Below are 27,676 nucleotides of genomic sequence, written 5' to 3'. Positions count from 1 at the left end.
CATTCACCGATACAGTGCTTTTTTTTCCCCTCAAGCAGGCATAATTAAGTGATGATTTCTCTCATTATTTTCCCCAGTTGGGCAATCAGCAGGAGAGGAAATAACAGGATGATACCTGAGCAAATACTGAATGCCAGAAACAAAGCAACTGTCCATTCCCTCCCAGCTCTATCATGATAGTGTGAACTGCAGGAAACCACATACCTTGTTACCTCCTGCTGCAGCCGGGAAACACTGGGCACATAGAACATTACCCCAAAGAAAAGCAAGGGCTCATTGGCAAATTTGTCCAGCTGCTTCTTCAGAGGCTTTTCCAGTTCAACCCAGCGATCTTGCTGGTTCTTGCTGAGAAACCAAAGGCCAAAGTAGTGAGTCTAGATAAACAAACAAAATAGTGTCAGTTTACCTTTTCCAGCTAGATCACATGCACACCCACAATGACACAAATGCAAATAAGAACAGACGGCATTGTGTACCTTTTTCCATATGCAAAACCAGAGTAATTTCTTTCTTACTGCCCTTTTTTGTAGGACAATTTAGAAGACAATCTCTTCCAATGCACATTGAAGAGCTCTACCTGACATTAAGGCACAGGTGACATAAATGATTTACAGAAAGTGTCTGAGTCTTTGTTTTCTTAAAAAACACCAGTGCCTTGCAAACAGACAGCAAACACTATGTCTGAATTAAAGCACAAAGGCTTCACATGACTTTGGAGGCCCACTGCACACAAAGGACAAGGACTCTTCCAACTATAAAAAGAAAAGAATGCAAACCCACATGCATAAGTCAAAATATATCTACCAATACCAGAACCATTTACCCAATGCAGAACGTGTTTGCTCCTTTTTTTTAATACACTCACAAGATTTTATGATGGACAAATATATGCTTAAAATGTGCATATCACACAAGTTGTTTGCTCTAGGCTCTACAGAAATACCAGAAAAACCTCACCTGTTTCCTATCCAGTGTAAATCTCAATGGCTATAGTACCTACTCTATAAGCTCCATGGGACTGCTGCTGGTGAAGGGTAATTACCTACTGCACAGTTGAAGGTTCACTGGAACAGCGTTCACTGGAACTAAAGCTTCAAATACTATAAATTGGTAATAAGCAGCAGAAGGAATAGCCAATCCATCACAAGGGATTTTATTGAAAAGCCCTTAAAAACATCAAGTACTATGACTACAGATCTGAAGAAAAGATGAAAAAATTTGTTCGTATTTAGCAAAGAAATTAATCCATCATGCATATTTTCCATGCTTGGAAATATGTCTGTAAACCTAACTGTAAAGTTTGCATCAACACCTTTTTCTTCAGTTTTTCATCTGAGATCATCTGGAGATTTCTAGCAGCATCTTCAATATAAAACATCACTTCATGCTACCACCGGAATCAATGAAGCAAACTGTGAGAGGGACTTTTGGGGACACCAAGCGGATTTAGGGTCTGAAAGTGGGATCATTACTATTTCTGTATATTTCTCATTTTATTTCAATAAACTTTTTTCTTGGTGTTTAATCCAACTGACTCCCTGTTCAATGAAAACTTTCAAGTAGTTTCCATTAGATCAGATTAATCCTAAAACAAATAGAACATTTTATTGTTATAGCTTAATTTACCTGGACAACAATCCTACCAGAGGCAGTCACAATCCTTTAAACACAGCACCACATTTTAAATAAAGATACTTGAGACAAAGATTCCTTATTTGCTGTTTCATAGAGTTTTCATTTGAAATTATATTTAATACATTCAAAATATTTGGCCTATATAAATCAACTATAAATATTTCATTGACTGGACTTCCCAAATGTTCACAGTTGTAAATAAAAAGTCTTCAAAAGTAGCAGGCAAATTGCAGATGTTAAGACTTTGCAAAATCCACCATCAACAACCTGTTTCACTTTGCTAAGGAAGCTTCTATAAAAACCATCACATGCACCATGACTTAGCACACAACATAAGGACAACTAATGCAATACCAAAAATTTTAAATGCTTACAAGTGACAACAAAACAGCAGGGGAAACCCTGCTTCAACCACTTTATAGCTGAAGGCACGCAAGAGACAATCATGCAAATCTCTGAATGGCAGCACAGGTGTATTTACTTTAGGGTCTCATTAAATACGTATTTTTCACTTTGGAGAACGTCCAGACTAGCATTGAACTAAGGTGATAACTAATTCAACTTGATTCCTCAATTAAGCCTGACAAACAGCTTGAGCACTGCTCAGTCTGGTACAATGAAGCAAGCCTGTTTCTTTGTAGTATTTCCTTCTAGAAATTAAAGGTATCTTCAATAAATCGATCTATCTACCAGGGCACAAATAAATCAAGAAGTCAGCATCTTTCATAGGATTAACTTAAAACAAAACTAACCAGTTCACTCATACATGTCTACTCTCCCTTTGTAATCATCAGTGGATAAAAAGTTTTTTCTGACAAGATCACCATGATAGTAATTAGATTAAAATGAAAGTGGGAGGAACAGTGGAGGCATCAAACAAAAGAGATTAATGTGAAGACAGAAAAAAGCAGTGATTTTACCATCTCATAAGGGAAACCCTTTAACACAGAAATACTTGAAAATCACTGTAGGGCAGTTCACTCTCAGCAAGAAACAGTGCAGAGCTAGGAAAACAGAGATTCCATATTACTTTAAAAAGTAAACATCCACATCACCTAGGACCCAAATTTGCAGTGCCAAGTACTGGTAAAAGATCTAGCAACTAAGAAGGTTCGGACTCTGAAGTCTAAGAGTTATTCAAGGGCATTGCAATTAAACAGATCGAATGAGCACAGTCCCTCCCCTTTGAGTGGGGGTTGGGGGACAACAGAAGTTTAGATTTATTTCAGTAAAAAGGCTCTTCAAGTACCAAATCCAGAATCCTGAATCAATTCCAAGGAACAAGAAGTAAATGAAATGCAGTGTTGAAGCTTCTAGACTACAGCAGATAACATGGACCAAACATGGCAGCATATATTTTGCACAATTAAAAGACAACTGTTTTCCTGGAAAGCAGCCTGAAGATCAAGCAATTGCAAATTAAGCACAGGAACTGAATACAGAGCACAGCTAAAGTCACAAATGCATCCACTTCGGAGAGACAACCCACACAGTTATCTGAACAACAGCTTCCTGTCACAGGAACTTTACTTCTTGAAAACATTAGTATTTTTTAAGAACACACGGTGGAGAAGAACTTTTGCAGCCACTACTTTGAATGCCTGAAGATACTCTCTCTGGTAGGAACATTAATAATCCCCAAACAGAAATGGAGGATTGTGGGACTGGAAACAGCTGGACCATCAAGTTCAATATGCTAGGACCAGGCATATGGCTGTCCAGAAGGCCTCACAGAGTGTGAGTCATCTGTTGCCATGCTCTTCAGTCCACAAAGCATTTTTGTTGTACAGACACTTCACAAATCAGTGGAGGTGATATAAAAATGGGATCTTTAATCTATAGGTGGCTGATTTAAAACTAGGTTGATTCCAAAAGCTAGTCTGCTTGTCCATCTGTAAAAAAGGGAATCACTGACTTCACTCCACTTTTCATGGAATAAATATCTATACCTGCAGCTGGCAGGCTCTGAAGTAACACAGACTGCTCTCAAGGTTTTAAAATTTGTCTTACCTACCACATATTACCTCATACGTAGTACAGGGAAGCTGGTTTACACTCCTCTAGGAGCTGTGGTCCTCTTTTAAAGCAGCAGACAAGAACCAGAGCACTTCTAAACCCCAATGACACTATGTGAAAAGGTGATCCTGGAAATACAGCGAGTCAGAAAACTGGATACACAAAAAACTGTGCTGAGAAGTCTTAAAATAAATTATATTGTAGCTGCCAGTCAAGAGACAACATATTCATTTTGAACTTGGATTTAGCTATATTCCCAAGTCCAGAACTACCCCTGCCTTTATACTGGGCAAAACAAGTAGAATTGTCAACAACCAGAGATGATAGGCAATTACTAAACCAGCAAATGTCATTCAAAAAAATTCATCAAGACTGCCTGGTGTTTATTAAAGCATCTAGTTAAGTGGCCAATATTTATCCTTGAGAAAGAGACACAGTTCCATCTCCTCTGGGCAAAAAGCATTAAGCCCTGCTATCCCAGGGCACTTGCACAGAGGGGAAGGTACCATTTACAGCAGTGAATTATTCATAGAAGGCCTTTTGTCCAAGCACTGCCTGACCTGAGCCCCATCCCAGCTTTGTTGGCAAAAGCAACCTGGTTGCCAAACCCAGGTTTTCAGTCATGCTCTACAAGAAAAGGGCACCTTCTAGGGCACAAGAAAATAAAGGTCAGAATCCCAGCAAAAGGGTACCCCTGCACCGTGGTCAGCATCTGCCTGCAATGCTGAGCTCATCATCCTCCTGCTTTGGATCATAGTGTTGGAGACAACACTGTGAAATTTAGCTCAAAAAAATAATGTTGGTTAGAAAGGACCTTCTTGCCCTCTCCCTCATTTACAGTATGACAGAACATACCATCTTTAAACATTTTAAGGATAACAAAAAGAAGAAGGAGACATGAAAACTCACAACAGATTTGTACAGATTACCCTGCTATTTCAAGCAGGTTCACCTAGTCTCACTTGAAAGGAAAAATGCGATTATACTGGAAAAAAATCTCTTATAATCTGTGCACATACATACAAGATTATAAAATGACATTTCTGACCTTGTCTTTCCATCCTTTCCTTTCCTCCCCTCTTCTCATCTCTACTTTTTACATAATGTTGGCACAAAAGCTTATTTAATTGGAAGTGGTAACTGTCCAACTAGAAGACCTGATGCTTTGTCAAGAGCCTTGCTGAAAAGGAAAAAACCAGATTTTACAGTAGTTACATGGCTCCACTTTCTACTGACCTATTCCTGAACCCTGACTCAGTTGGGCAGGGAGTTGCATTCCCCAGAGATCAAATAGAAATATGCATAATCCATTAGATACTGTTTTTCAGTCATGTGTGGTATGATCGACAGTCCTTCACAACAATGCATATCTCAAACAGTTTTGCCTTTTAGCAGGAAGGGTTTGGACAATTTTTTTATTTATTTCTAAGAAATTGGTTTGAGTGAGACAAGGATGTATTCCTAACATGAAGCTAGAAGTTGTGGTATACCTGCGATTTATTTAAACGAAGACCTAACCGAAGTATTAACTGAGACTGCATGCAAGAGATAAATGGTATCTTAGTATTATTTCATTAGCATGGGATGTAATGAAGCTTGGCTTATCCTTAATTGTACATTACAGTTTGCTGATTTCTACAAAAAGGCATATTCCAGCTGAAATTTTTGCTGCACTTAGGGAATTTAAAAAGTTTTTCTCCAATATGGATGCTTGTAAGAATTTTTGCCTCAGTACACTTAATGGATTTCTCTACTTAGCTATGCAGTTGCACAAATCTTGTAGAAATTTGAAGTTCGTCACAGTATTTTGAACCTTCTGTAGAATTTGACTGGACAGCAAGTTCATGGTAAGCCTAGGGAAGGAAGGAGACAGTCACCAAATTACTTCATCGGCCTTGTTTCCTTACAAACCATGGCAGGAAGACCAGAGGTGTAGAAGAAGAATTGAATTTTGGGTCAGAGAAAGGACAGTATCCAGCACCTCCAAGGTTGCTAGCTCCAACTATTCCTCATGCAAGGAGCAGAAGAAGATACAGGGAGACCCTCTCAGAGTTGAAAGAAGTCAATAATTCTCTCCTAAAAAAACCCAAACAAACAAACAAACAAAAAAAGATAAAACCCACTTCTGTCAAAAAGTGCTGTATTGTTGAAATCTGAACTTTACAAAACTAGTTCAATGTTGCCAAAACTTTGTTTAGAAAAAAAAGCAGGGAAGGTGATGAAAGAAGGGGAAAGCGTTCCAACAACATCAAAGCATTCTCTTCTGTGTTGTTAAAATATTTTTTTATCTTGAAACACAAACTTTTTGTGCTGACATATTTCTTTTTGCATGACAGAAATAATTTTGAAAATGAAAAAAACCCAAAGCAATAGAAAACCCCCTTGAAACTGAACACTGACCAAAACAGCTTCCTTTGCTACTCTACTGTCCAGTCTCTTTTCTCTGGAAAATTTTGAAGCTTCAGGCTTTGGAACAAAGTGGAAAAAAACAGAGATGATTCTACTAAAATCCATATTAAAAAACCAAGCTTAGTTTTCAACTAGGTATGAAAAATCACTACACAATATTCTCTCTGCCCTGTTCCTGCCTGCATGTTCTCCTGTCTATTCTGCACATAACAGAGTGAGATTCTTCTCTCATTCCTTATGTATGAATGCATGAAAGGAATTTTTGTTTAGTTTTCATCTGCGATAATTATTTGCATGCTACTTTCTAGCTGCCACTACTACAAAGGTCTATGGACCAACTGCATAAGACACTGCAAGGGGCTGTAAAACACCACCACCAGCTGTGCTCACAGAAAGTACCAGCCAGGACAGTCAGATGACAATGCAGCAAATTCCAGGCAGTGGTTTTCAACCTGTGATTTGAAAAAGTCAAGAAGCATGTAGGATACATGCAAGGAATCCACAGAAGGTAAAAGTCAGTCAGTTCATTTGTCCCATGCACGCTGGAAAGCTACTTCTAAAAAGGATTCAACACTTAAAATGAACACTAAACTCTACAGCAAGAAGTAGATAAATAAGGATTTCAATCCTTATTAAGGTAAGACTGGTTTCTTCAGCCTTTCCAGAAGCACTGGGAATGTAAAAGAAGCCTTTCAGAGTTTCAGATGTAAAATATTTCAGTTAAACAAAAGGGAAGAAAAACCCACCATCCTCAAACTGACCAGTTGCACATAACTGTTGCCTATTTCAGTTTTATAGTAACAAGAGTATATTTATATGAAGGTGGATATTTAAAGACAGGGGAGTCTCCTTCCCAATGGCATAATTCAGCCATAAGTGCTGGTGAAACCAGGCTTACATTCAGAAAAGGTTAATGTCCCTTGGCATCCCAGTTCAGAAACTAACACCCATGGCTTTCTAAGAAAAGAAACCTCATGTTCGTATTACAAAGAGCTCTCAAAGCTATGATGGATGAGCAACAGCCCAAAACCTCGAGTGCCGTTCTGCCTTCAGTTTTCATGCAAGCAGACTATGTTTGTCCAAGCTCCAGCTGCTGATCATATCTGGCCAGCTCTGAGAATAACACAATTCAAACGAACAGACTGCCTGAGCTCAAAATGTGTCAAATTATACAGTGACAGATGGTCTTTCCTGGGTTACTCTTACCTCACGTAATTCCAGCCTCTGAGCAACAGCTTCCAAGCACTCCTGCCCAGTGCTCTCCACGGAGAGGGTGCACTCGATCACATTGCTGTCCAGCAGACGGATCCTTGTCACAAAGCAGTTCTTGCTCAAGACGTTGTAGCATCTGGTCCGTCGTCGCAGTTTCAGCCCGAAAGGCATGGCTGTTGGCCTGGAAGGTCACCCCTTCCCTGTACTCTTCTGAGAGTTATCAGCACACTTGTCGACTTGCCTCAAAGGCTTCTTCAATTGGTACCACTCTCCTCCAGAAATGGAGATAGCTGTCCATTCCCGGGGCGAGCTTCAAGGGATTCCTGCAAAATACGTACAAATAAGTAGACTTAGGTGTGAAATAAGGTGTTCCCAAAGTTCAGTGGGAAAGAGAAAAAGCTTTAGAGTCACATTTAAAACCATAAAATAAACACCTCCACACACAGGATTGCCAGGCACTTACTTCATCTCCCAAATGAACACCTTATACAACTCACCTTTCAAAATACTATTTTGGCGCTGAATTTAAAGCACAGATTTAATTACAAAGTTGTTCTTTGAGAAACTAAGTACAAACAGTAACTCTATAGAGCACACATCCAGAGGTGCTAACTCTCCCACTATTACCCCCACCACAGGGGTCTCTAACATAATCTTCAAGTTTTGGTGCCCTCGGGCCAGCTTTGAAAACCAGTTTAAAAAGCTAAGGAACAGAGGCATTGAAAAGAGGTGCGATTTTGAAAGAAGAAAGGATGTCATCAGTCAGCAGGAAATGCAGGCAACTCAGCACCTCTGAAAAAAATCAAACCTAAAATATGCATGTGAAAAGCAAGAAGCATCTCAGCCATTTCAGAGAAGCCTTCTCTGAGGTTCACTTCCAGCTCCAAAGCAATTCTGCATTTCACACTTTCAGGTGGAATGAGTAACTGCAGGAACACAGCTGTCAGAGACCAGGATAACACTGAGTGGGAGCAAGAGAACACATATTCTAGATATTGTTTCTAACTAATGCTCCTAAAATTTGTCAGGGACATATGCAATTGTTGAGCCAAAACACCAACTAGACAGAAGAACTAGAGATACAGAAATAATAACAAAGTGAGATCCACTTCTTTTAAAACAAAACAAAGCAAAAAGTTTAGTTAAGAGCAGGTTCAAGCTAAACTAAAAGAAAGCATTTGCACTGACACAACCAGCTTTCCATGTGCTGAGAGGAATGAAATAAAAATGAAATTACTTGCTACCAAGCCTTCCTGGTTTTATATGAACATTCTGGAGAAAGAAATGGAGGAACACTAAATACTGGCATTTAAAAGTCCGTTTCTCTTAACAAATAGTACTGCAGATGAAAAACTAGATCCCATTTCCTTGCTACTTAAGAGAAGCAAGGGAAGGCATTGCCAGCAGAGTATGCATCATTTAGCTGAAGATGACATTTCAAAGAGATAGTACATTGCCCACATGTATCCTTTGGCACAGAACTGCACAGATCAGTTGTTTTCACTTTTTACTGAATGTCGTTGTTATGGAGACTTTTAAAAGCTGCCCATTTGACTGCAGTGGTTATCATTACATTAGAAAAATAATTATCACATATTTCATAAAACGTATTTTCCAAAGTCACTATAACTTGGCATTTATTAGGGGGTTAAAGCAACACAAGCAAAAAGGAAAAAAAAAAAAAAAAAAAAAAAAACACACCACAAAAAACAAACAAAGAGAAAACCACAAAACTTTTCACTGGTAAGGTATGTGACTACCCTGGTAGTCTACTAGATACACCAGAGAAAAGCCTAGAGACTTTGAGAAGGGGTAGGTGCTACTTGACTGAAGTGCAAACAAACCTATCAAATTAGCAGCTGTGGTTTAATCTCCCATTTTTAACTTTCATGGGTACAGACATAATGTATTATTTTCACACAATTGCATGAGATAGCTGTTATACCTTGCATTGCTGTAACATCAGAAGCCATCAAAGACACACAAATACATCCTCACAACAATTTGATAAGGCAGGGATGTGTTACTCATGACTCACAGAAAAGGAATTGAAACAAACATTCACCAGTTTGTTCCACATGGCTTAGGAGAATGGCTTCAGATCTATCTACTAAAACATGCAGGCCAGGTTACAGCTTTAACCCCTGCCAACTACTTGCCAATCACCATGCTGACCAACCTATCTGAAACTACAGCATGGATTTGTAAAGTGGGAAGAATGGAAGGAAATTGCAGAGAGGGAAGGGTGTGGAGGACTACATCTTATCAGGAACAGAATTTTTTTTCAGGCTCTGGTTTTGCAGACTATTTTAAGTTGGACATACGGAGAGTTTTAGCTGGTCGATTCAGTTCAAAAAAACCCTTATCTTTCATTACTGTAAGTTGCACATATATCCTTGCAGAGCATAAGCCATTTTCTTTACAGTAATTGTAGTTACAGTTAGTAGTACCCTAAAGATGAAACCAATGATAGTTAAAAAAACCCAAGTGACTGGCCTTGCTGTCCAGGCACATCGAACACTACAGCTATTGCCAGACAAGCTACCCCAGAAGGCAGGTGTGCAAACTCCCCAATTCCCGTATAACAGAAATGTTGATATGGATTGCAAATATGTTGCTTTAAATTGTATCATACTCTTAGGTAAACAAGGCCAGTATTTTCCCCACTTTTCAAAGGCAGAGAAGTAACTTGAGTTTTCCCTTAATGCTGCTGAGGGCGATCAGCCACCAGCATTTCCTAAAACTGCAGATGTACAAATGGGTTAGCGGATGCACTTTGTGGGTTATCATTTCATTTCACTTAAACGTATGTGAACGCCCAATGACATCTCTCTCACAAAAAATGTCACACTTAAATTAGCTTCCAGTTAAAGTATGAATTGGAATGGCAAGACTAGGAACACTTAAACCAACTCAGATTGGCCCAGCCTGTGACAACTATTAATTCTCAATTCAATGTAGGTGTCTAAGTTTTCAGTTTGCACACATTCTGGATGTCTGACCAACTTTTCATTACGTTTTCTTGTAAGATTACTACATAAGATATCAAAGGCCCTGGTCACAGGCTCCTAAAGTAAACAAGGTTCTTTAACGTTTGTATCATCTTAAAGGCATCATAAGCATTCATTTTTACTCATAGTTATTTTGTAGATGATCAAAAAAAAGATGTTGTTGAAAGACAGAAGTGTTTTGGTCTTCCAAATGAAAGATTCCATTAGAGGATCTCCTTTCCCAATTTAAAGGTTGCCAAGGAGGAGCAATGTCCCTAACCAAGTTAACCCAACTGTGCAGGTGTTCACAACACTCCTTTTCTCAGACTCACACTTCCACTTTAAACAAAACAAAACCAGTGAAACTAAGGCAAGCCTATAAAAAGCTTATCAGATAACCATGAACCTGTTCTAATTTTAACAAAGGATTTCTATTAAGAGTGTTTCAGCTGTGAAAGAGGCAGACGTGACAAGTTTCAAATTGTCATTTTCTATTAAGGATTCATTTTTCTGAAGAGAAATTAGACTGGGCTCTTTAAAAATTTTATTTGTTTTTTTGTTGTTTTTTTTTTTCTTTTTGTTCAGTGTTTTCATTATTGTGTATTCTTTCTTTACCTCCCACTGCCATCCTTCAACTTTGAGTATCAATTGCTCTTTGAGAATTAAGTTCATTCTAAGAAGTGTGCCGAATTAAACAAAGTTCTTAGCTAGAGCATAAGCTTTGGAATTTAAACACTGTGCTAAGTGGAAATTCCTTTTTTTTTAAGTACATACTTTGCAGGCATATAAAATACACAAGAAAGTTTAAGTCCCTCAACCATTTCTCAGAAAACAGCTACAAAAAAATAAAAAAAATAAAAAAAATGCTTTGGAGAACCACATACAAGTTATCTGCCCATCTAACCATCTATAAGCAAGCCATCACTATTATTTGATATGGATATCAACTCAAAAGTGAAACCTCAAATCAAAAGTTGAAATAGGGTCCCTCTGAAAAACAAAAACATGGCACTAACATTCTCAGTGTCTTGGAAAGTAGTAGTCTGACAGACAGACTTTTGCAATGCTTAGATAGGCGTGTGCTGATGCCAGTGCTGTACAAAAGTAGAGGCATAGTTGGGGAACAGCAGGAACAGGGCAGCCATGCAAGAGGGGGGTGAGCTGGAGCCAAGGGTGACCCTGGCAGGACAGTGTCCTCACCCATCACAGCACAGCCTTATAGGGGATGAGCTGATAAGCAGAGCTGGGTGCTGCAAACAGGTCCATCAGTAGCCCCAGGCATGGCCTGCATTGAACCAGGTCCAGGGGGCTCCAGTATGAGGAGACAGAGCTGGAGGATGATCTGCCACACAACTTAGGAAGAGGCTGATCTGAAATGGTCGTCCCAGACCTGTGGGCAGAGAGTGGGGTGGAAGCCCCAGATGAGGCTGGTCAGGGCCATTGAGGTACACAGGTGCACTGAGAGCCAGAAAAGGCAGCATCGTTCACAGGTGCAGGACCAGGCCAGCTCTACACTCTGACTATATTTTCAATCTTTAACTCCTTCCAGTGCACGTTCATCTGGGATGGAGGCTCCATTTTGCAAAATATCTCTCCTGGAACAGTTTGATGACAAACATCGTGTACAAAATGTAAAAATCAAAACAGCTTTTTGAGAAAGCATCTATCCTAAATGCAGTTTCATCAGTATGAAGACAAAGAGATACAATATCTTAGTGGATCCTTGGTAAAGTTTAATATTCCTCTGTTTCAGGAGACCGAGGAAACAACGAACAACGAGCCAGCTCCTTTGCTATCATAGACATTGGAATCATACCAAAAAATGTTATTTACTTTAAAAAGCCATATGGATAAAGTCAAAGGCTGTAGAATAAGGAAGACCAAAGGTGGCAAAATAGAATAAAGAATGAAAAAAATTTGACACAGAATAAAACAAAACCTTTAATCCATGATCTCATGCCAAGCACAATATAAGTTCTCCTAACAGCTTTCACTAAAAACCAGCTTAAAGACGGGCCTGATGTAAACCATGTATGTCTCAGCTCAGGACACTCTTAGCTACCTCATTCTCTACTTTGCTTGAAAGCCTTACCAGCATATAGTCTGTGTAAAGGCAGCAGACACGGAGGTATGGATCCCTCCAATGGTGTTTGATTTCTCCATAACACTACTGCATCTTGCAAGGTGGGAGAGGAGGAATCATTGATCAGTCTTGCAAAAAATCCTTCCCTGTACAGAAGGGGTTTCAGAAAGTACCACTCCTTCATTGTTCAACATCAGAATACTGTTCTTCCCATATCCTGAGGCAGGAAAAAAACGCACACCTCATACAACCAAGAATATCTCCCAAGCACAGTGCTGGGTACCAAACACCTTCAGGCTGCAGATGACACAGCTGTAATTGTTTAGGGAGGAAAAGGCTAATCTGTTAGTGCTACCTACTATGAGCAACCCGCCTCCTTTACTGGCCAGTCCTGCATGAAGAACTAGGTCAGATTCACACTGTGATATGCAACACAGAATTGCTTCTGATTTTTAAGAAAACTTTGTTAGTTTCTGCACAGAATATAAACTTTCCCTATGGATCTAAATTACCTGATGCAGATAAAAATTTGTGCTCTTCCAAAACTTTTTTTTTTTTAATGAGACCTTACAGTGAAATCAGGTCAAACCACCAGTACACAAAAAGCAAATGAATGAATATTTTAGACATTTTCCAAACCTAAAACCAAAATAAGCCAGAAATACACAAAATTCTTCCTTAGCTCTTCTAAAGTCAGCTGGGGCTGGCCAGATTTTTGTTTGTTAGTAGTTTTAAAACAAGACAGACTGAAGGGAGCAAGGGAAGCCACTAGGTGTTTTATGAGGAAGAGGCCATACAACAGAAACTGCTTCGTGAGGTAAAGGGCACTGCTCCAGTCACTGGGCATTCTCCTGCTTCTTTAAATTTATTTGAAGGCCAGGAGAGAAGAAAGGCTTATAAATAATTGAGGCGAAAATAACTCCCAGGACATTTCCAAGTACGTGACTTGCTCCTCTATTACAGACAACAGGTACAGAGTGTACTACATTCAAAGAAGCATAAATAAATAAATAAATAAAAATAAATAAATAAAAATAGAGTCTGATACGAAATGCACTTAAAACAGAATGCTTTCCTCTCACTTCATTTGCTTTTGTACCTAATTTCTGAAACTCCAGGAAGAAAGCAATTACTGTCAAACTGCAGCCTGTATTTACCAACAGCACATGGCACCCCTCCAGCATTCCTAGCACTGCAGAAGCAGCAGCACACCTAACAGAAGTATGTAACCCTGGGCTGGGTGTGAGACCACAGCATTTGATGTAGGCTGCAAGTGGTGCACTGGCCTACAGTTTTAGGGAAGAATAAAAATAACAGTGTATGGGAGACAAGACATCTGACATAATCCATCTCCATCTAGTTGAGTTCTGTCTAGAGGAGGAAATCTCTCCCTGCAAACCCAGCTTTCTCTCCTTTGATTGCTGTCATGGGAGAGTTTCATGCAGATAGAGCATGGCAAGGAGTATTTCTGGGCCCAACAAGGTGTCTGTATCCCACCCAGTTTTGTATCCCACTCAGTTATGGGTGGAATTCCCATAAAGCCTGATTAACTCTCAGGAGTCAAATTTATCTCTGGACAGACAAAAGGGGATTTTAACCATTACATAATACAAGTCTTCTGCTGCAAGGCCACTGACTTCAACTACTTGTTTATACAGTCCCTGGCAAGACATAGACCTCATCCTCAAGCATTTAAATCCTTAAAAAATTCTTGTAGGGGTGGGAGGGAATTTGAATATTACCCTAATACAAATAGCAACAAAACTTAACATTCCCACCTCCACATTCTGGAAAAGGAGTCAAATTATAATTTTATTTCATTTTTATAACCATTATAATACCCTGTACAAAACTTTTAAAGTCTCTAAGCATCTAGAGATCCCGTACCTGTGTGCATGAATAGATGCCATGGCTTCTCTAGGACACTGAACTCGGAAGACAACTGCTACTGTTACTACTACTGTGAGTCATCAGACAACAATATGCAGTGGCCAAGGATCAAAAAACCATCTCAGTTAGCATTTCTACTTTCCCAATTCAATCACAGCCTTCCATTTCTAGGAAAACTTCCGTTCTCCAGTCGATCCATCTTTGCTGTAAAAGATCTTTTTTTATCTAAAATGTCATGTGTTTTCAATGTATCCAACTTGCGTCAGATTCTGCTTTCAGTAGTCCAAATAAAATGTCTAGAGAGGTTTAAATAAAATCAAAACAACAACTTCAATTGGGACCAGTTAGAATTCTACCCTTTCCTCTCCTTTGTTGCAATACCCATGAGAGTACATAGTGACTGACTCTGAAGCACATAGAGCTTTGTATGTGCACCTGTTGTTATTCCCTCCTCATGTCTCCTGCTAAAGCACCACACTTTTTATGTAAAAACACCTTTCTTGGGCATCCACAGAACTATGCAGTTTTGTGGATACCAATCTATCAGGCAGCACCTAAGTACTCTTCTGTGTCAAAGTCCACAAGTACCAAGTACTTTTATAGGTCTCACCTAGTGTGTCCAACACAGTTTTATCACAGAAAAGATGTGGACTTCCCAAACTACAAATTGGCACCTTATTTATTACCTCCTTACTCATTGTCCCAGAATATCCTCAGCAATTCAACGGGTCTTTCCAAGGCAACAACTGATGAAGAACTCTTTTTGAGATAGTCTAAGCATTAAAGGTAGGAGTAGCATTTGCATAAAGTAACATATCTACATGATGCTTGCACTGCCATTGTGATCAGTTTTAATGCACGTAATATCAGTAATGAAGGTAGAGTTACGACTCACTTTGTAGAACTTTGTGTTCTTAAGTTGCAAAAAAAATAAAATCAAAATGCCAGACTCCGGCACTTTTCCTTCCCAAACAGGAAATGCTGCCTGTTTATGCCAGGTGTCTGCAGTAGCTCCACCTCCCTGTCATGGCAGGGTTTAGGTCTGCAGGGTACAGCAGTTAACCATTTACAACCTTCTCACACCTTGGCTATGGTATTCCAAGACCTCAAATAAGACACAGCCAAGAGTGCCTAGATGGTTCCTGTCCCAGGATGTAGTTTTGTACCTGAGCCAATCTCATTTAAGAGCTACCTACTACTGGGAATGGAAGGGAGGTCCTGCTCTCTTCCCCCTCCCTTAATTCCAGAGCACATTGCTACAGCTTATGTCAGCTCTGGAAATCTGCTGGGACCTCCTCCTGGCTTCGGCACTTCACCTTCCTGACTTAATAAAAGAATATGATCCTTTTGGATCATATTGGTTAGTGAGTTTAAATAGCTCACAGTGGGGCCTAGAATGAGTAGCTCACTCGGCACAGGGAAGAGAGGAATCACACAGCTCAGAGAAGGCAGAATAAGAGCAATTCTGCCTTGACAGCAGTTGGTCAGGTCAGTTGAGCACCTTGTGAAATCATAGACCTGGGAAGGGTCCTGGTCTCAGCAGGCAAATGAACTCCCCAGAACATACTCCTGTTATTCCTCTACGGCAAAGCTACTTCAGAATAAAAGTTGCTTTCCCTGAAATAGCCAGTTGATTCAACTTGCACAAATTTTTTGGGGGGGTTGTTTTCCCTCCCTTCTTCCCCTCCCCTTCCCCTCCAAAAATAAAAAGCATTCTGTAACTGAATGTCCATAAGAGGAGTTAATGTTGCAACATCTGGATGCATTATGTTTTCTACATGGGACAAACCATTCAGAAGAGAAGCGAGACCAGCATTCTGGTATTTTGGCACATCTTTCTTTTAAACCTGGTACTACACTTCATCTCCAAGTGCCACCCTTCAGAAAAAGCATGAGGTCCTGCAGCCCACATTTTCATGAAACACTTCCTAGCAATCGAAGATTAGGAAAACCTAACCATTGTTGTAAGGGTCAACTATTTAAAATCCATTATATTCAAGTGACTTAAAAATTTGTGAGAAGATTTGACAGGATTCTTTACTTTTTGTCCCTATTTTATGCCTACTGGCTACAACCTGTAGCAACATAGTATCAGTGCCATTTACTTTCCTTCCAGTTAGTGACCTTTCTGAAAGGTTTTCAACTCCAAACTTGATGGAACTACAGTGATTTTAAGGGGTTACATTTCTTGCTAAATGTGATTGATAGGCATGCAAAAACATTGTAAAAACAGTGAATTATATGCTTAATAAAAACCACAGAAAAACTTACAGCATATTTCATTATTCTCTCATGTTACAAAGATGTGAGTCAAACTAAAAAGTTCTAAACACAAGATAACATGAACAGCAGGATCAATTGCTCCTACAGAAGCAAGTATCAGATAGAAAGTAAAATTATATACCCCAGAGCATTTACACTAGCTAAACATCCACTAGTACAAACTGGTGCCCGTTGATGTGTAATTTTAAATAATGCAATAAAAAGTTGGTTAAAAAGACACAAAAGTTCAAACATCACCTATCCATCTTTAACGAAAAAAGTATCTATTCTCAAGGGCTGGGTGCAGTTTCACTTCTTTACTGGGATTCTGCAATGGAACAACAACAAGAGAGCAGTTGGAGATTAGGAAGCAAATAGCCACAATGCCTGTAAGATTGAAAGATCTGCCTGGAGCAGATTACATGGCTTTGGTGTCAGATGAAGACTGGAAGCTTCATACCTGGATTCACACAATTCTGCTCTCAGCTGAGACCCTGCCAGGAAAGTGTGTTACAGAAGCAAAATATGGTCCTGTACACTTAATAAAGGTGTGATATTTCTGTTGCCCTTCTTCTGATTTTAATACAGCTTATACAACTGAGTTTTTACAATTTCTACTCAAACAGTGGTCATGCTTAAGTACACTCCATTCTTCTTCACTTCCTTTAATATATATATCTATGCATAAATATATATATATATATATAAAATAAAGTCTTTCAAATAAACAGAAACTGGGAAAATTTGGATTATAACTAGAGATTTCCAAAATGTAGCATACTACCTCTAACTCTTGAAAAAGTCAAAAAGGTATCTATTTAACATTAGGAGGTCTCAATATATGTGGATTCCTTGGATCACCAGGAAAGAAAATGTTTTCTTAAAAAGTCTGTCTTGTAAAATCCAAAGAATTTTGAGGGTACAATTGCGGGGAGAGGGGAAAGATGAACAAGAAGCACTCAACTGGAAACACATCAAGTGTAAACAATGTGGTGGCCACTCTAAACTGCAAATCTGTCCTTTTCCTTACAGGAACGAAATCCAGTGCTGCTCCCACTGATGTCAGTAACAAGACCAGCACCAACTGAAGCAAGACCTACACCTCCAGGCTTACAGTAAGAATAAAACTTTGTTCAGTTTCTCTGAAGTTTGGAGCAATGGTCCATTCTCTTGGAGAGGCTCAATTAGGCCCATTCACGTATTAGATAATGAACTGGGATAATGCAATGGAGGAAAAGTGGCTGCAGATAAGCAGTGAGAGCCAAGCCTGATGGAGTGGAGGAAAAAGGGATAAGATGGAGGGAGAGAGAGAAGAAAAATACAATTAAAAATGCATGCACATTGTAAATCCCAAAACACAACTGGGCACATTTAGTTACACAAGTAGATACTTCATACAAGAACATAACATGAACTTTTGAACTTGCATGGAAAAAAGCCTCTCCACTATTTAATGCGTTAAAACATCGACGCTACAAAATGCTGAGAAAATTCCTTCAAGTTGTATCAAAGGAGGATTATATTGTGGGCACATGCATGAAGAAAGTAAATCTGTTATCTTTACTGAATATAGGCCTTGATGTAAATCACACAGCCACAGTCTGTGAATAACTGCATTTGTTTCGACAGCAAAACACCTCATCTGAAATACAGAATAGCTGCCGGAAATGAGCTAATAGTACTTTTCTTTCTGTATTAAAGGATTATTTTCCAGTGCCCACTGTGTGGGCTTAAACACTAGACTGAAATAGTCAAAATACTTAGAAGTAAGATTTATGGCTAAAAAGGAGGGGACTAGGGGGGAACCTTCTTTGAAGTGACTGACTTCTTTGACCAGTGTCTCAGAATTACTAGGCTACAAAAGGACCCCTCTCTGTGAGCAGCCCTCTGCATTTGTCCTTCATCTCTGTAGCAGATCATATTGATAAACAAGATTTCAAAACAATTACCTGGGTATCACACAGTTGGACAGCACGTAGTAACTGAAATATTATGAACAACCAATGTCTTTTTATTTTCTAATAATTTTTAACAGGAAAACTCTCACACATCTCAAATACTACTCAAGCCATCAATATGAGTCCTTCAGCACTAGTATGTTTTTCAAAAGCTTTCAAAGGAGCTTGGAGGAAAAGAAAAAAATCATGAAATTACTTCCACAGGATTCCAATAAGTGTTGCTAATTACACTGACAGAGGAAGAAATTGCACACACTATAACCCCACAGTCTTTCATTGTTTTTAGTTGTAGCAGTGCTATAATAGATCTGTTTAGATGGACTGCTTATTTTCTCTAACATATTACTTGTCATTAATTCTACTTAAGAGAACATCTGTGCACTGAAGATGAGTAAAATTGTATTAGTTTTGGAGTATAAAATACATGTTGCAGCTTTATATACAAACACACTGTAATAAATTCTAAAAACTGTGGCATGCCATTCTTTGTTCACCTTTCCTAACAGTGCTTCAATAATCACTTTACTACCTTTCCCCATGAGTCTGGACTAAATACTCACCCTTTACATATGATGATAGCTTTATTCAGAATCATACTTGAGGTTCTTAACTTTTAATGAGATTATAGCCTAATTCTTAACAGGTTAACCAACCCTGTTAGAGAAGGTAGTTGCCTTGTAATGCTTCACAGTAAAATATTGTTTTCTAGAAAATTTTACTTCATCATGAGCTGAGAAGTTCTTTAAAATAAATAATCTTTATTTCTTGCTCAGATTAATCCATTTTTATGTTAACATTTTAGCATATGACTGGAGCAACAAAGACCAGAAGTGACTTGTAAGCTTGTGACCCTCTGTAGCTCACACAATAGACTTTGTATATTAAAATGGGGAATTGGTATATTAAAATGGAGAGAGAGAAAAACATTACATCAAACATTAAAATTTTCTTGTTCTGCTGTTCTTTACAAGCAATTTAGCTTTAAAACAGAAGAGTTAGGTTGACTTTTAGTTCTCAAATGAAAAGCAGTAAGGTTACTCCAAACTTAAATTGCACAATTTATTAAAAAACCCTGGGTCTAGACACAAATTGCACAAAATCAAAACATCTTCTGTACAACCACAGGTAGGTGTATTTACTGTATGTTTGTATCAAAGTGGCACAAATAGGCCTTTGATCCACTGGATACACTGTAGTGGCCATTGAAGTTCTATTGAATGCAAGCAAGCAAAAAAATATTACATATAGATTATGTAAATTTATTTCTTCTAAGTACAAAACCTAAATACCAGAACAGAAGAAGCTGAAGCAAGATAAAAATATAGTTAAACCATCTCTCAGTATGTATAATGTTATCTTGTTTGGTATCACATAAATGGGCTCACTGAATTCTAAGGTGATGAGGTATCCCTAACATTTACACTCAGCTTAACTGCAACACAGAGGGAAGTAAGAGAAGAAACAAGCAACAAAAATAAGTGGAGAAAACCCATGTGGCACAGCTCTCCCTGTAATCCTGTCTCTGGTTAGCAAGTTGGAAGCATTTCATTTCTTTAACTTGAAGTCTGATATTCACATTCCTCTGTGGCTTAATGTGGACATGGACTACAGATTGCACTCATGTCTTAAAGGAGCTAAATGATTTAGCACAGCAAGCCTGTGAGATGGATAGCCAGAAACGTTATACTTACATCCACTTTAAAGGAGGAAATTAAATTTCATAGTCCCCAGCTCTACTGCAGAAGTAGGCAATGCCATGTGGAGGTAGGGATTGCCTTAAACTGAAATCTGTCCTTGGCAGTTGTGAAGACACTCGTGCCTTCTGAAGTGCTGTTAAGAGCGGTCACCACTCCCGTGAAATCAGTTAACCTGTACCGACGCAGTGCGGGAGTGCGGCACGTTCCCAACTACAGCCTTTCTAAAACCACTGCAGAATGGCAACAGGTAGAACAGAAATCAAACTGCAGAAGAAAATGTGATGCCAGTGTGCATCTTATTCAACAACTGACCACAAAGACAAGTCTGTGATAATACAAATTCCTGTAATCATGGAATACTAAATTGTTTTATGTGATGAAAAAAAATGGGGCAGACCAAACCATGCATGATGCTGTCTTACAGCAACATCTACCACATATGAGGCAACAGTGTCACTGGAAGGGAAAAGGGAAGCACTCCCCACCAAGTGGCCATCTCACGTCAGTTCCACCCAAGCTGTTTATTACTGTTAAAGTTCATAATTTCCATTTCCAGACACTAAGCTCCAGGACAAACTTGCCAAGAATTAACTGGTCTGCCTCTTTTATAAAATGATTAGCTGTGCTTTTGAAAGAGTTACTAAAGACCAAAGGGTCACAGGATAATTATTTACAGAACTGATGCCAGGGATGAAGTGACAGATAAAGCTATTATAAACAACATGCAGAGTACGGAATGAGAAACTCCTACAATTTATTGTCTACGGCTGTGAAGTGCAATTCAGCTCAGAGATAGCACCAGCTCTGCTTTCCTCTTGGTACTGGATAGACTATAAAAAAAATACAAAATTTGACTCAAGACCTTCAGTTGTCCAGTTCCAACAGGGTTTACTTAAGAAGGAAAAAAAAAAAGAAGAAATCAAGTCCCCTACAGAGTAGACATCATGAAGAGGTGATGTTGCCTTGCTTTGGTTTGGATGGTAACCAGTTCAATTGGGACAGAATTAAAGTGTTCTCTTTCAGCTAAATAAAAGCTATGGTTGCAGGATAAACCACTGTCATGCACTTTGGCATAAGGAGGTTTTATAACCTGCTCTTGTGGGAGGGAGATTGGAGGCAGCAGAGTTCAGGCCATGACTCTCTAAGAGGGAACAGGATCACTAGAAAAGAGTTTTAAGTATCCTCATGAAAAAAAAAAAAGAACAGCTCATATCTTCCCCAGCCACTCCCCCATTGCAGAATACAGGACACACAGTCCAAAAGTATTTTCAGTGCCTAAATATAACGCGGGCATTCACATAGCATAAATAGGAGAATCCTTCTGAAGGGCTGTCTTGAAAACATCCTCCATTTTTCAGTAAGACTAGAGTTCAAAGTCATATACTGGCATGTCAAATTCAGGATATCCTTGTAAGAATAATGAATTTACTGTTATTATACCTGGCTATTTTTATAAAGTTTCTGGAAGCAAGAAACACAAAATGTGCTTAATGACGACTCGAATACCTTCACGTTTCTTTTTGGTCACAGACCAAGAAGATGTGATGGAATACAGTCATATCCTTATGGGATTTCATAATACCAGTCTTCATTGGCAATCACTGATTACATACCCCAACATCAAACTGCTACATTTTTTCAGTCTTTTTTCCGAAGCTTTGATATATAAAGTCAAAGTAAAAAGTAGCTGGCCCTTAATACTATGGTTTATGTCAAAAGTAATATGAAACTATTAGAATCACAAGGCCTAGAATTCAATTGGAACAGTAATACTGAAAAACAACCTAGCATCAAGAAAGAGTAAGGAGTTTTGAAGAAAAGCTAATAGGTAAAAGAGAGAAAAAGGAAAAAGCATAATCCAAAAGAAACCCTCACAGAAAGAAGGCTAATGAGATCCCAAACAGTCACCAAAAAAAAAAAAATAAAATCTAAAAGACAGTCCAAGACTGTTTCTTGTTGTGATCCTTCTATTCCACCAGGTGTTCTGGTAGAGGAAATCAATCATCATTAATTTCCTAATAAAGCACCATGCTATGAAAGGATTTGTTCCTCCTTCTAACCATGTTATCCTATCCGACCCACCAGCTCCTGCTCCCGCAGGACACAGCATTAGCTGTTCATGGCTATTGAAATCAGCAATCCAGCTGTGCCATAAATAACATGGAGTGAATTAAACCCTTAAAAGTGACAGATATCTTCAGTTATTACTGGAGGAAATGTGGACCAGCTTGGGGATGTAGCATCCTGACACCCCCTTCCCATGATGGACAAATTTCAAAACTCTTCGTTACTATCTCTAAACATTCAAGAAAACCAGCCACTTTACTGGCAGTAGGATGTATGGATGTCTTCTGACAAGGACAGCACAAAATCTACTATCATGTTTTCACAATGGAAATTTAAAAAAATAAATTAGTAGAGCCACAAGACCAAGTTCATATTGCAGGATCCTCCTTGAGGTCACTGGGCTAAACAACGTTCTGCCTGTTAGTAAGGTTCAAACTGCAACACCTCATTATCATGACCTATGAAAGTATTCAGCCTGATACTAGGAAAAAAGGTCAAACTTTTTATTTTTTTTTTTTTAAATTAGAGTAAGAATTTAATTTGCAGAGGAGGGAGAAAACATCACTTTGGCATAAAGTGGAGAGAAGGTAGGGAGAAAAAGACAAAAGATTGGCAAAGATAAGCAAAGAGCAGAGAAAACATTTTTTTAATGCAGATAGGAAAGGGGGGGGGAGGAAAAAAATTTTCCAGCTGTTGGCCAATTTGTAAAAAAATTTCTAAAATCCTTTGCCTATTCAGGCTGCATTTTTTTCCACTGCAATCAAAATTCATCTTTTTTTTTTTTTTCTTGTAAAAAGCTAGTAATAAGCAATTCTAACTCACCAAACTTGTGTTCAAAGCAAAAAGCACAAAAATCTGGGTCTCGTCCTACTGATCAAAAAGAAATCTAGAAACCATCTCAGCCCTAATTTATGTTTTAGCTCCTTCAGTAGAGAGGTCCAACATAACTACTCACTACCAATTTTCAAGAGTCAGGCTCATCCTTTTATGTGAATTATTATTCAGACAACAGATGAGAGCAATTATATCATTCGGTAAAAATAAGTTCACATTTGCATATTGCTATCATCTAGTACCTCACAGAAGTGAGAATGATATATTTTTGTCATCTGTACACAAATATTACAGTAGTTCCAAAGAGTAAGCAAAGTGAAACACCACATTCTAGAATCAAACCTTCCTGCAACCATAGACATCAAATTGCCTCCCAGTTTCTCACCTTGCTTTTCCCTGGAACAGTCTTTATGCATCTTAAGGGGTTCTAGAAAAAAAATCACTACTTTTATAGACAAGTAATAATGTACTACATAATTTCCACTACCTGTAGAGTTTTAAGAATTTACAAACATGACAAGACTATCTGGGATCTTGAGAAATGAAAGGAGATGTTCAGGCAAGAAGACCTACATTAAATAATGGTCCACACAGTAAGAGGTTTCAACACCTTCTTTCAGCTGGAGAAACAACATAGGAATGATATAAAAGCTCTCAAGTGGCATTAAAATTATGTGCCTTAGAGTCTCCCATATATAGTTAGCTTCCCTTCATAGGGTGGTACCCTGAATACTGCAGAATGAAAACAGAGGAAGATTTTGGCTATAGATGTTAGTATAAATGTACTTCTATAAGTATTGTTTTCCTTCTACAGAACAAGGAGTGAAATATTCCATGTAACATTTTATTCTCCTGTAAATGAAGAATACAGCATGCAGACTTGTAGTGGAACACTTTTCTTTTCCATGTGCAGTTTAAACTGCCAGCTTTAAACAGAGAAAAATATTATATGTATCCATGGATATCTAATTTTAGAAAGACAAACAGTTCTCCTGCTCCAGCAGCAGGAAAAAAAGATGGTAAGAAACGAATAGTTATTTCAAGTCATACAGAAAGGAACTATGACAGTACGTGACGTGCGCAGTGTAGTAAGGACTGAGTTGGGTAAGTGCCCATGAGGAAAACAAGGCTTTTGTGGGCTCTGCATCTGAAATCAACAGGCTACAGGCCATCACACCTTACTGCCAACTTGATAAGCTAATTTTTCTAAAATGGAAAAGCTTTGGGAAGGATAATGCCTTTAGAGCCTTTACAACCACTGTCAAGCTCTACGTCATGTTGGTAAGCACTCAGATTGGCATTATGATGACTCTATAAAGAGGAACTGTAACATCTGCATGTAATTTATACGCTTCTTTTCCCAAGTCATTGTGGTTTTGGCTTACAGAATTTGTCCAGAAGTCTTCAAAAACTGAAAAGGGAGATTTTCCTGTCTATAATCTGAAGTAGAGAGTTAGACAGTTCTACTGCATGCAAGCACACATTCATCATATATTATACTTCTTGCAACCAAAAAACAGTAAAATCCAGCATGTGAAATGCACTATGAACATCCCAAAGGAAATACATGTAAAAAAAAAAATCCATGAGGGATTTGAAATTTGGTTTGTTTTTTCCCCTAAGAGAAAAGAAAAATCACAGTTCTCAAAAAAAAAAACCTGAATATAAATGTATATTTTCTGGAACACTGGAAGCACCCAACAGACCTGTTGGAGCAAGTGATTTAACAGGGAAGCTTAGGACACGACTAAAAGAGTTTTCTGAAATAAAATAGTAGTTTAAAAATTAGAAAAAATGAATGGGTAACACAAAAACTTCTGTGGAGAATGCAGTTTCCATTGACACAAAGCTACAGAAAATGTTTGGAGATGCACTGTATAAAATATTTTGGATGCTAAGCATAATCTTTTTCCCATTCTAACTGTAAAAACAAATAATTCATGCTTCAATTTTGGTTTATTTTCTTTAATTTTCATTTTAGGCAATATCATAAACATATGGAAACCTTTAAGGGAAGATATTTATGTTCATTAGAGCACACATTGGGTCTGTGAAAAGCGGTCCCAATAAACAAAGGCAAGGATCTAAAAAGAGAAAATGCATAAAAACCCTGTATGTCATGGCTTCTGGACCAAAAGGCCAGACTTTCCTTACAAATGGAGGGTCAGTGCTGGAATATTGACACCAAAACCAAGATATGAAAAGGTCCTTATATTTCTCTTCAGCAGCTGTTAAAGGCAGCAGTCTGCTCAGTAAAACTCACTAGTCTCCACTACCAGAAAAATTTATTTCTCAGAATATGATTCCTCAGAACTACAAACGGTCTAATTAGTAACTGAGTTAGCCAGCTACTTTCAATTATGAACGAGCTTTGTAATTCAGATACACTTTCAGGCTGTATTATGCAATTTATAAAACACTTTCATTCTTCAAATATCCTGTTAACTGGGATCCATTAAAACAACCGCTATCTTACCTTCAGAATTGAAACCTGCCTCGCATTTCTGATTTCCTGTCCAGAGTCAGCAGACAAAAGTTTACCAGTCCTCAAGGCATGCTGAATTGTATTTTAACTTTCCAGGTCATCTGAGCTTGAAAATTATGTTTATTTTCCTTCCCCAGCTCTTACTTGTCCAAACTCCCTACAGTATTGTACCAACCACAAATTTAATCAGAAATCAAATTAGTGATGTTGGGATGATCCTAAATGCTTGTTTTTGTTTGTTGACAACATCATTAACAGAAAGCAAAAGAATATTATCCAGAAGGACACAGAAATTAAAAATAATTGAAATATGATTATGTCAAAAGTATGACAGGGCTTGTGACTCTACAGAGAGACACCAAAAATTCAAACTGAGATGCTGATAACATTAAATCCTAAGAGATATATCTCCCTGGCCTTAAGTTCGATAAAATATTGTTCAGAAGTGCACCTCCTGTTTAATCAGATTTGCAGTTAATTATCTTGGTTTAAAAAAACATTAAAATACACATAACTAAAATTAACCTCATTGTTCATTAATACCACTAAAATTTACATAGATGGGCTGAGGACAAAGTAACCACCCAAGGCCAGCAAAAAACAAAAGGTCTGAAAAACAAACTAACAAAGCATTTTTTAAAAGGCAGTTTTGAAATTTACTATAAAGTCTAGAAATAACCACTGAACAATTACAGTTACAAATTTAGCTTGCCAAATTACAATTGCATTGCATAAATCCAGCAAGTTATGCTGGATCCCATGCAGGGCAGTAACACCCCCATCTCAAAGTCCTACCACAACCTTTTTAAATACAGACCAGCTGACCTTCCTACTTTAACTCTCTCTGCAGTTCTTTGTTAATGCCTGGCTCAATTTTCTGCTTCCTTATTTTTATCACATATGAGAACATTGGGGTGTTTTGGCTACTTACAATGTTCAAAATGGTTTTTTAATTAAAATAGTCAAAATAATCCAAATAAAATTAACCAAGGGAAAACAGTGATATACAACACTCATTTCCCTCAGTTAAAACCTTGCTTTTTAACCCAAATTTTATCTGCTAAAAGTTTACCAGCCAGATTTCCTCCCCCTACTCCAGCCACTCAGGCACTGGACAGAGGCTGAATCTCTCTCCCAGCAGTCAGCCAAGAATTCCCTAATTTCTGACCCTTGCAGTGACCCATGCTGAAGTGCTGGGCCAGAGGCGCCCTGACAACCAGGTAGTCCTTGCTTTCCACTGTATGCACTGAACAAACCTCAACACAAATTCTTTTTTTCAAACCATAAGACTTCAAAACAAACCAAACAAAGGCTCCTAAAAATCCCCAAAACAGGGAGCTGAAACATGTCCATGGAAGCACACACAGACAAAAAAAAAAAAAGCTAAACCAGATCAAATGTTGCATAGGAAGCCAGGACTCTGTTTGTGAGCATGTGTTCAGGACCCAACAGCCAGAATGGTTTGAAACATGATACAGTTTCTTTGATACAGCTCACTAGTTTGGAAGTGGAGGGGCCGTATCCTATTAAAAATAACAGGAAATTGACCACAGCAATAAATCTAAAGTTTTGGCTGCTACAATTTCTTATCTTCCATGAGCAGTTGTTGGTGTGCAAAAACCATGCAACTTTTTCTTCTTAGAAAAAGAAAACAAACAATTAGAAAATCACTCCAAAACTCTGGCTTCCACTTGGTGATAGCTTGCATCAATCAGTGACAGCCTTGGGAGACCTAGATCCCCAAGATCTTCCCCTTGTCATACCAGGATATTGTTATATTTTGATGGTTCGCTGCTGCCTCCAGGCAAAACCATGTCACTGAGAAAGTTAAGACGGGTCACGAAGACTGACAAGTCCCAAGGAATCTCATCAGAGGTTTTGGCACTCCTGACAGGACTTGCATTACTCTTCTCATGCAATTTCTGCACCCAAGCGATCTCTCCATCTCCTCTGATAGCATTTTTCTCTTTATCTACTGAAACAAATTACGATCCAAGATGACAGCAGCTTCTTCTAATGGCTTACTAACACTTAAAAGGGATTGCACCAGGTAGTGTTAACTCTGCAATTCCCACTAGTGGACATGCAGTTTCTGCTGGGCTGGAGAAAAAGGGATGGGGGAGGCAGGGAAGAGGTAG

The 27,676-nt window shown here is 38.5% G+C and overlaps 1 protein-coding gene across 1 annotated transcript in view; it reads right to left on the bottom strand.

The window, feature by feature from the left end:
* The window catches only part of PTPN14 (protein tyrosine phosphatase non-receptor type 14), a 112,802-nt gene that overhangs the window by 63,748 nt on the left and 21,378 nt on the right, over nucleotides 1–27,676 (bottom strand). The window contains exons 2-3 of the mRNA XM_027723699.2: nucleotides 7,267–7,595; nucleotides 205–374 (exon numbers count right to left, since the gene is read on the bottom strand). Coding sequence (XP_027579500.1) covers nucleotides 205–374; nucleotides 7,267–7,443 — 347 coding nt within the window. The 5' untranslated portion in view covers nucleotides 7,444–7,595. The remainder of the gene's footprint in view (nucleotides 1–204; nucleotides 375–7,266; nucleotides 7,596–27,676) is intronic.

Source organism: Pipra filicauda, unplaced genomic scaffold, assembly GCF_003945595.2.
Source record: "Pipra filicauda isolate LSUMZ 115617 unplaced genomic scaffold, ASM394559v2 scaffold147_size4022426_pilon, whole genome shotgun sequence".
NCBI lineage: Eukaryota > Metazoa > Chordata > Aves > Passeriformes > Pipridae > Pipra > Pipra filicauda.
The sequence above is the reverse complement of the archived record's forward strand: the minus strand, read 5'-3'. Positions and strand labels throughout refer to the sequence as shown.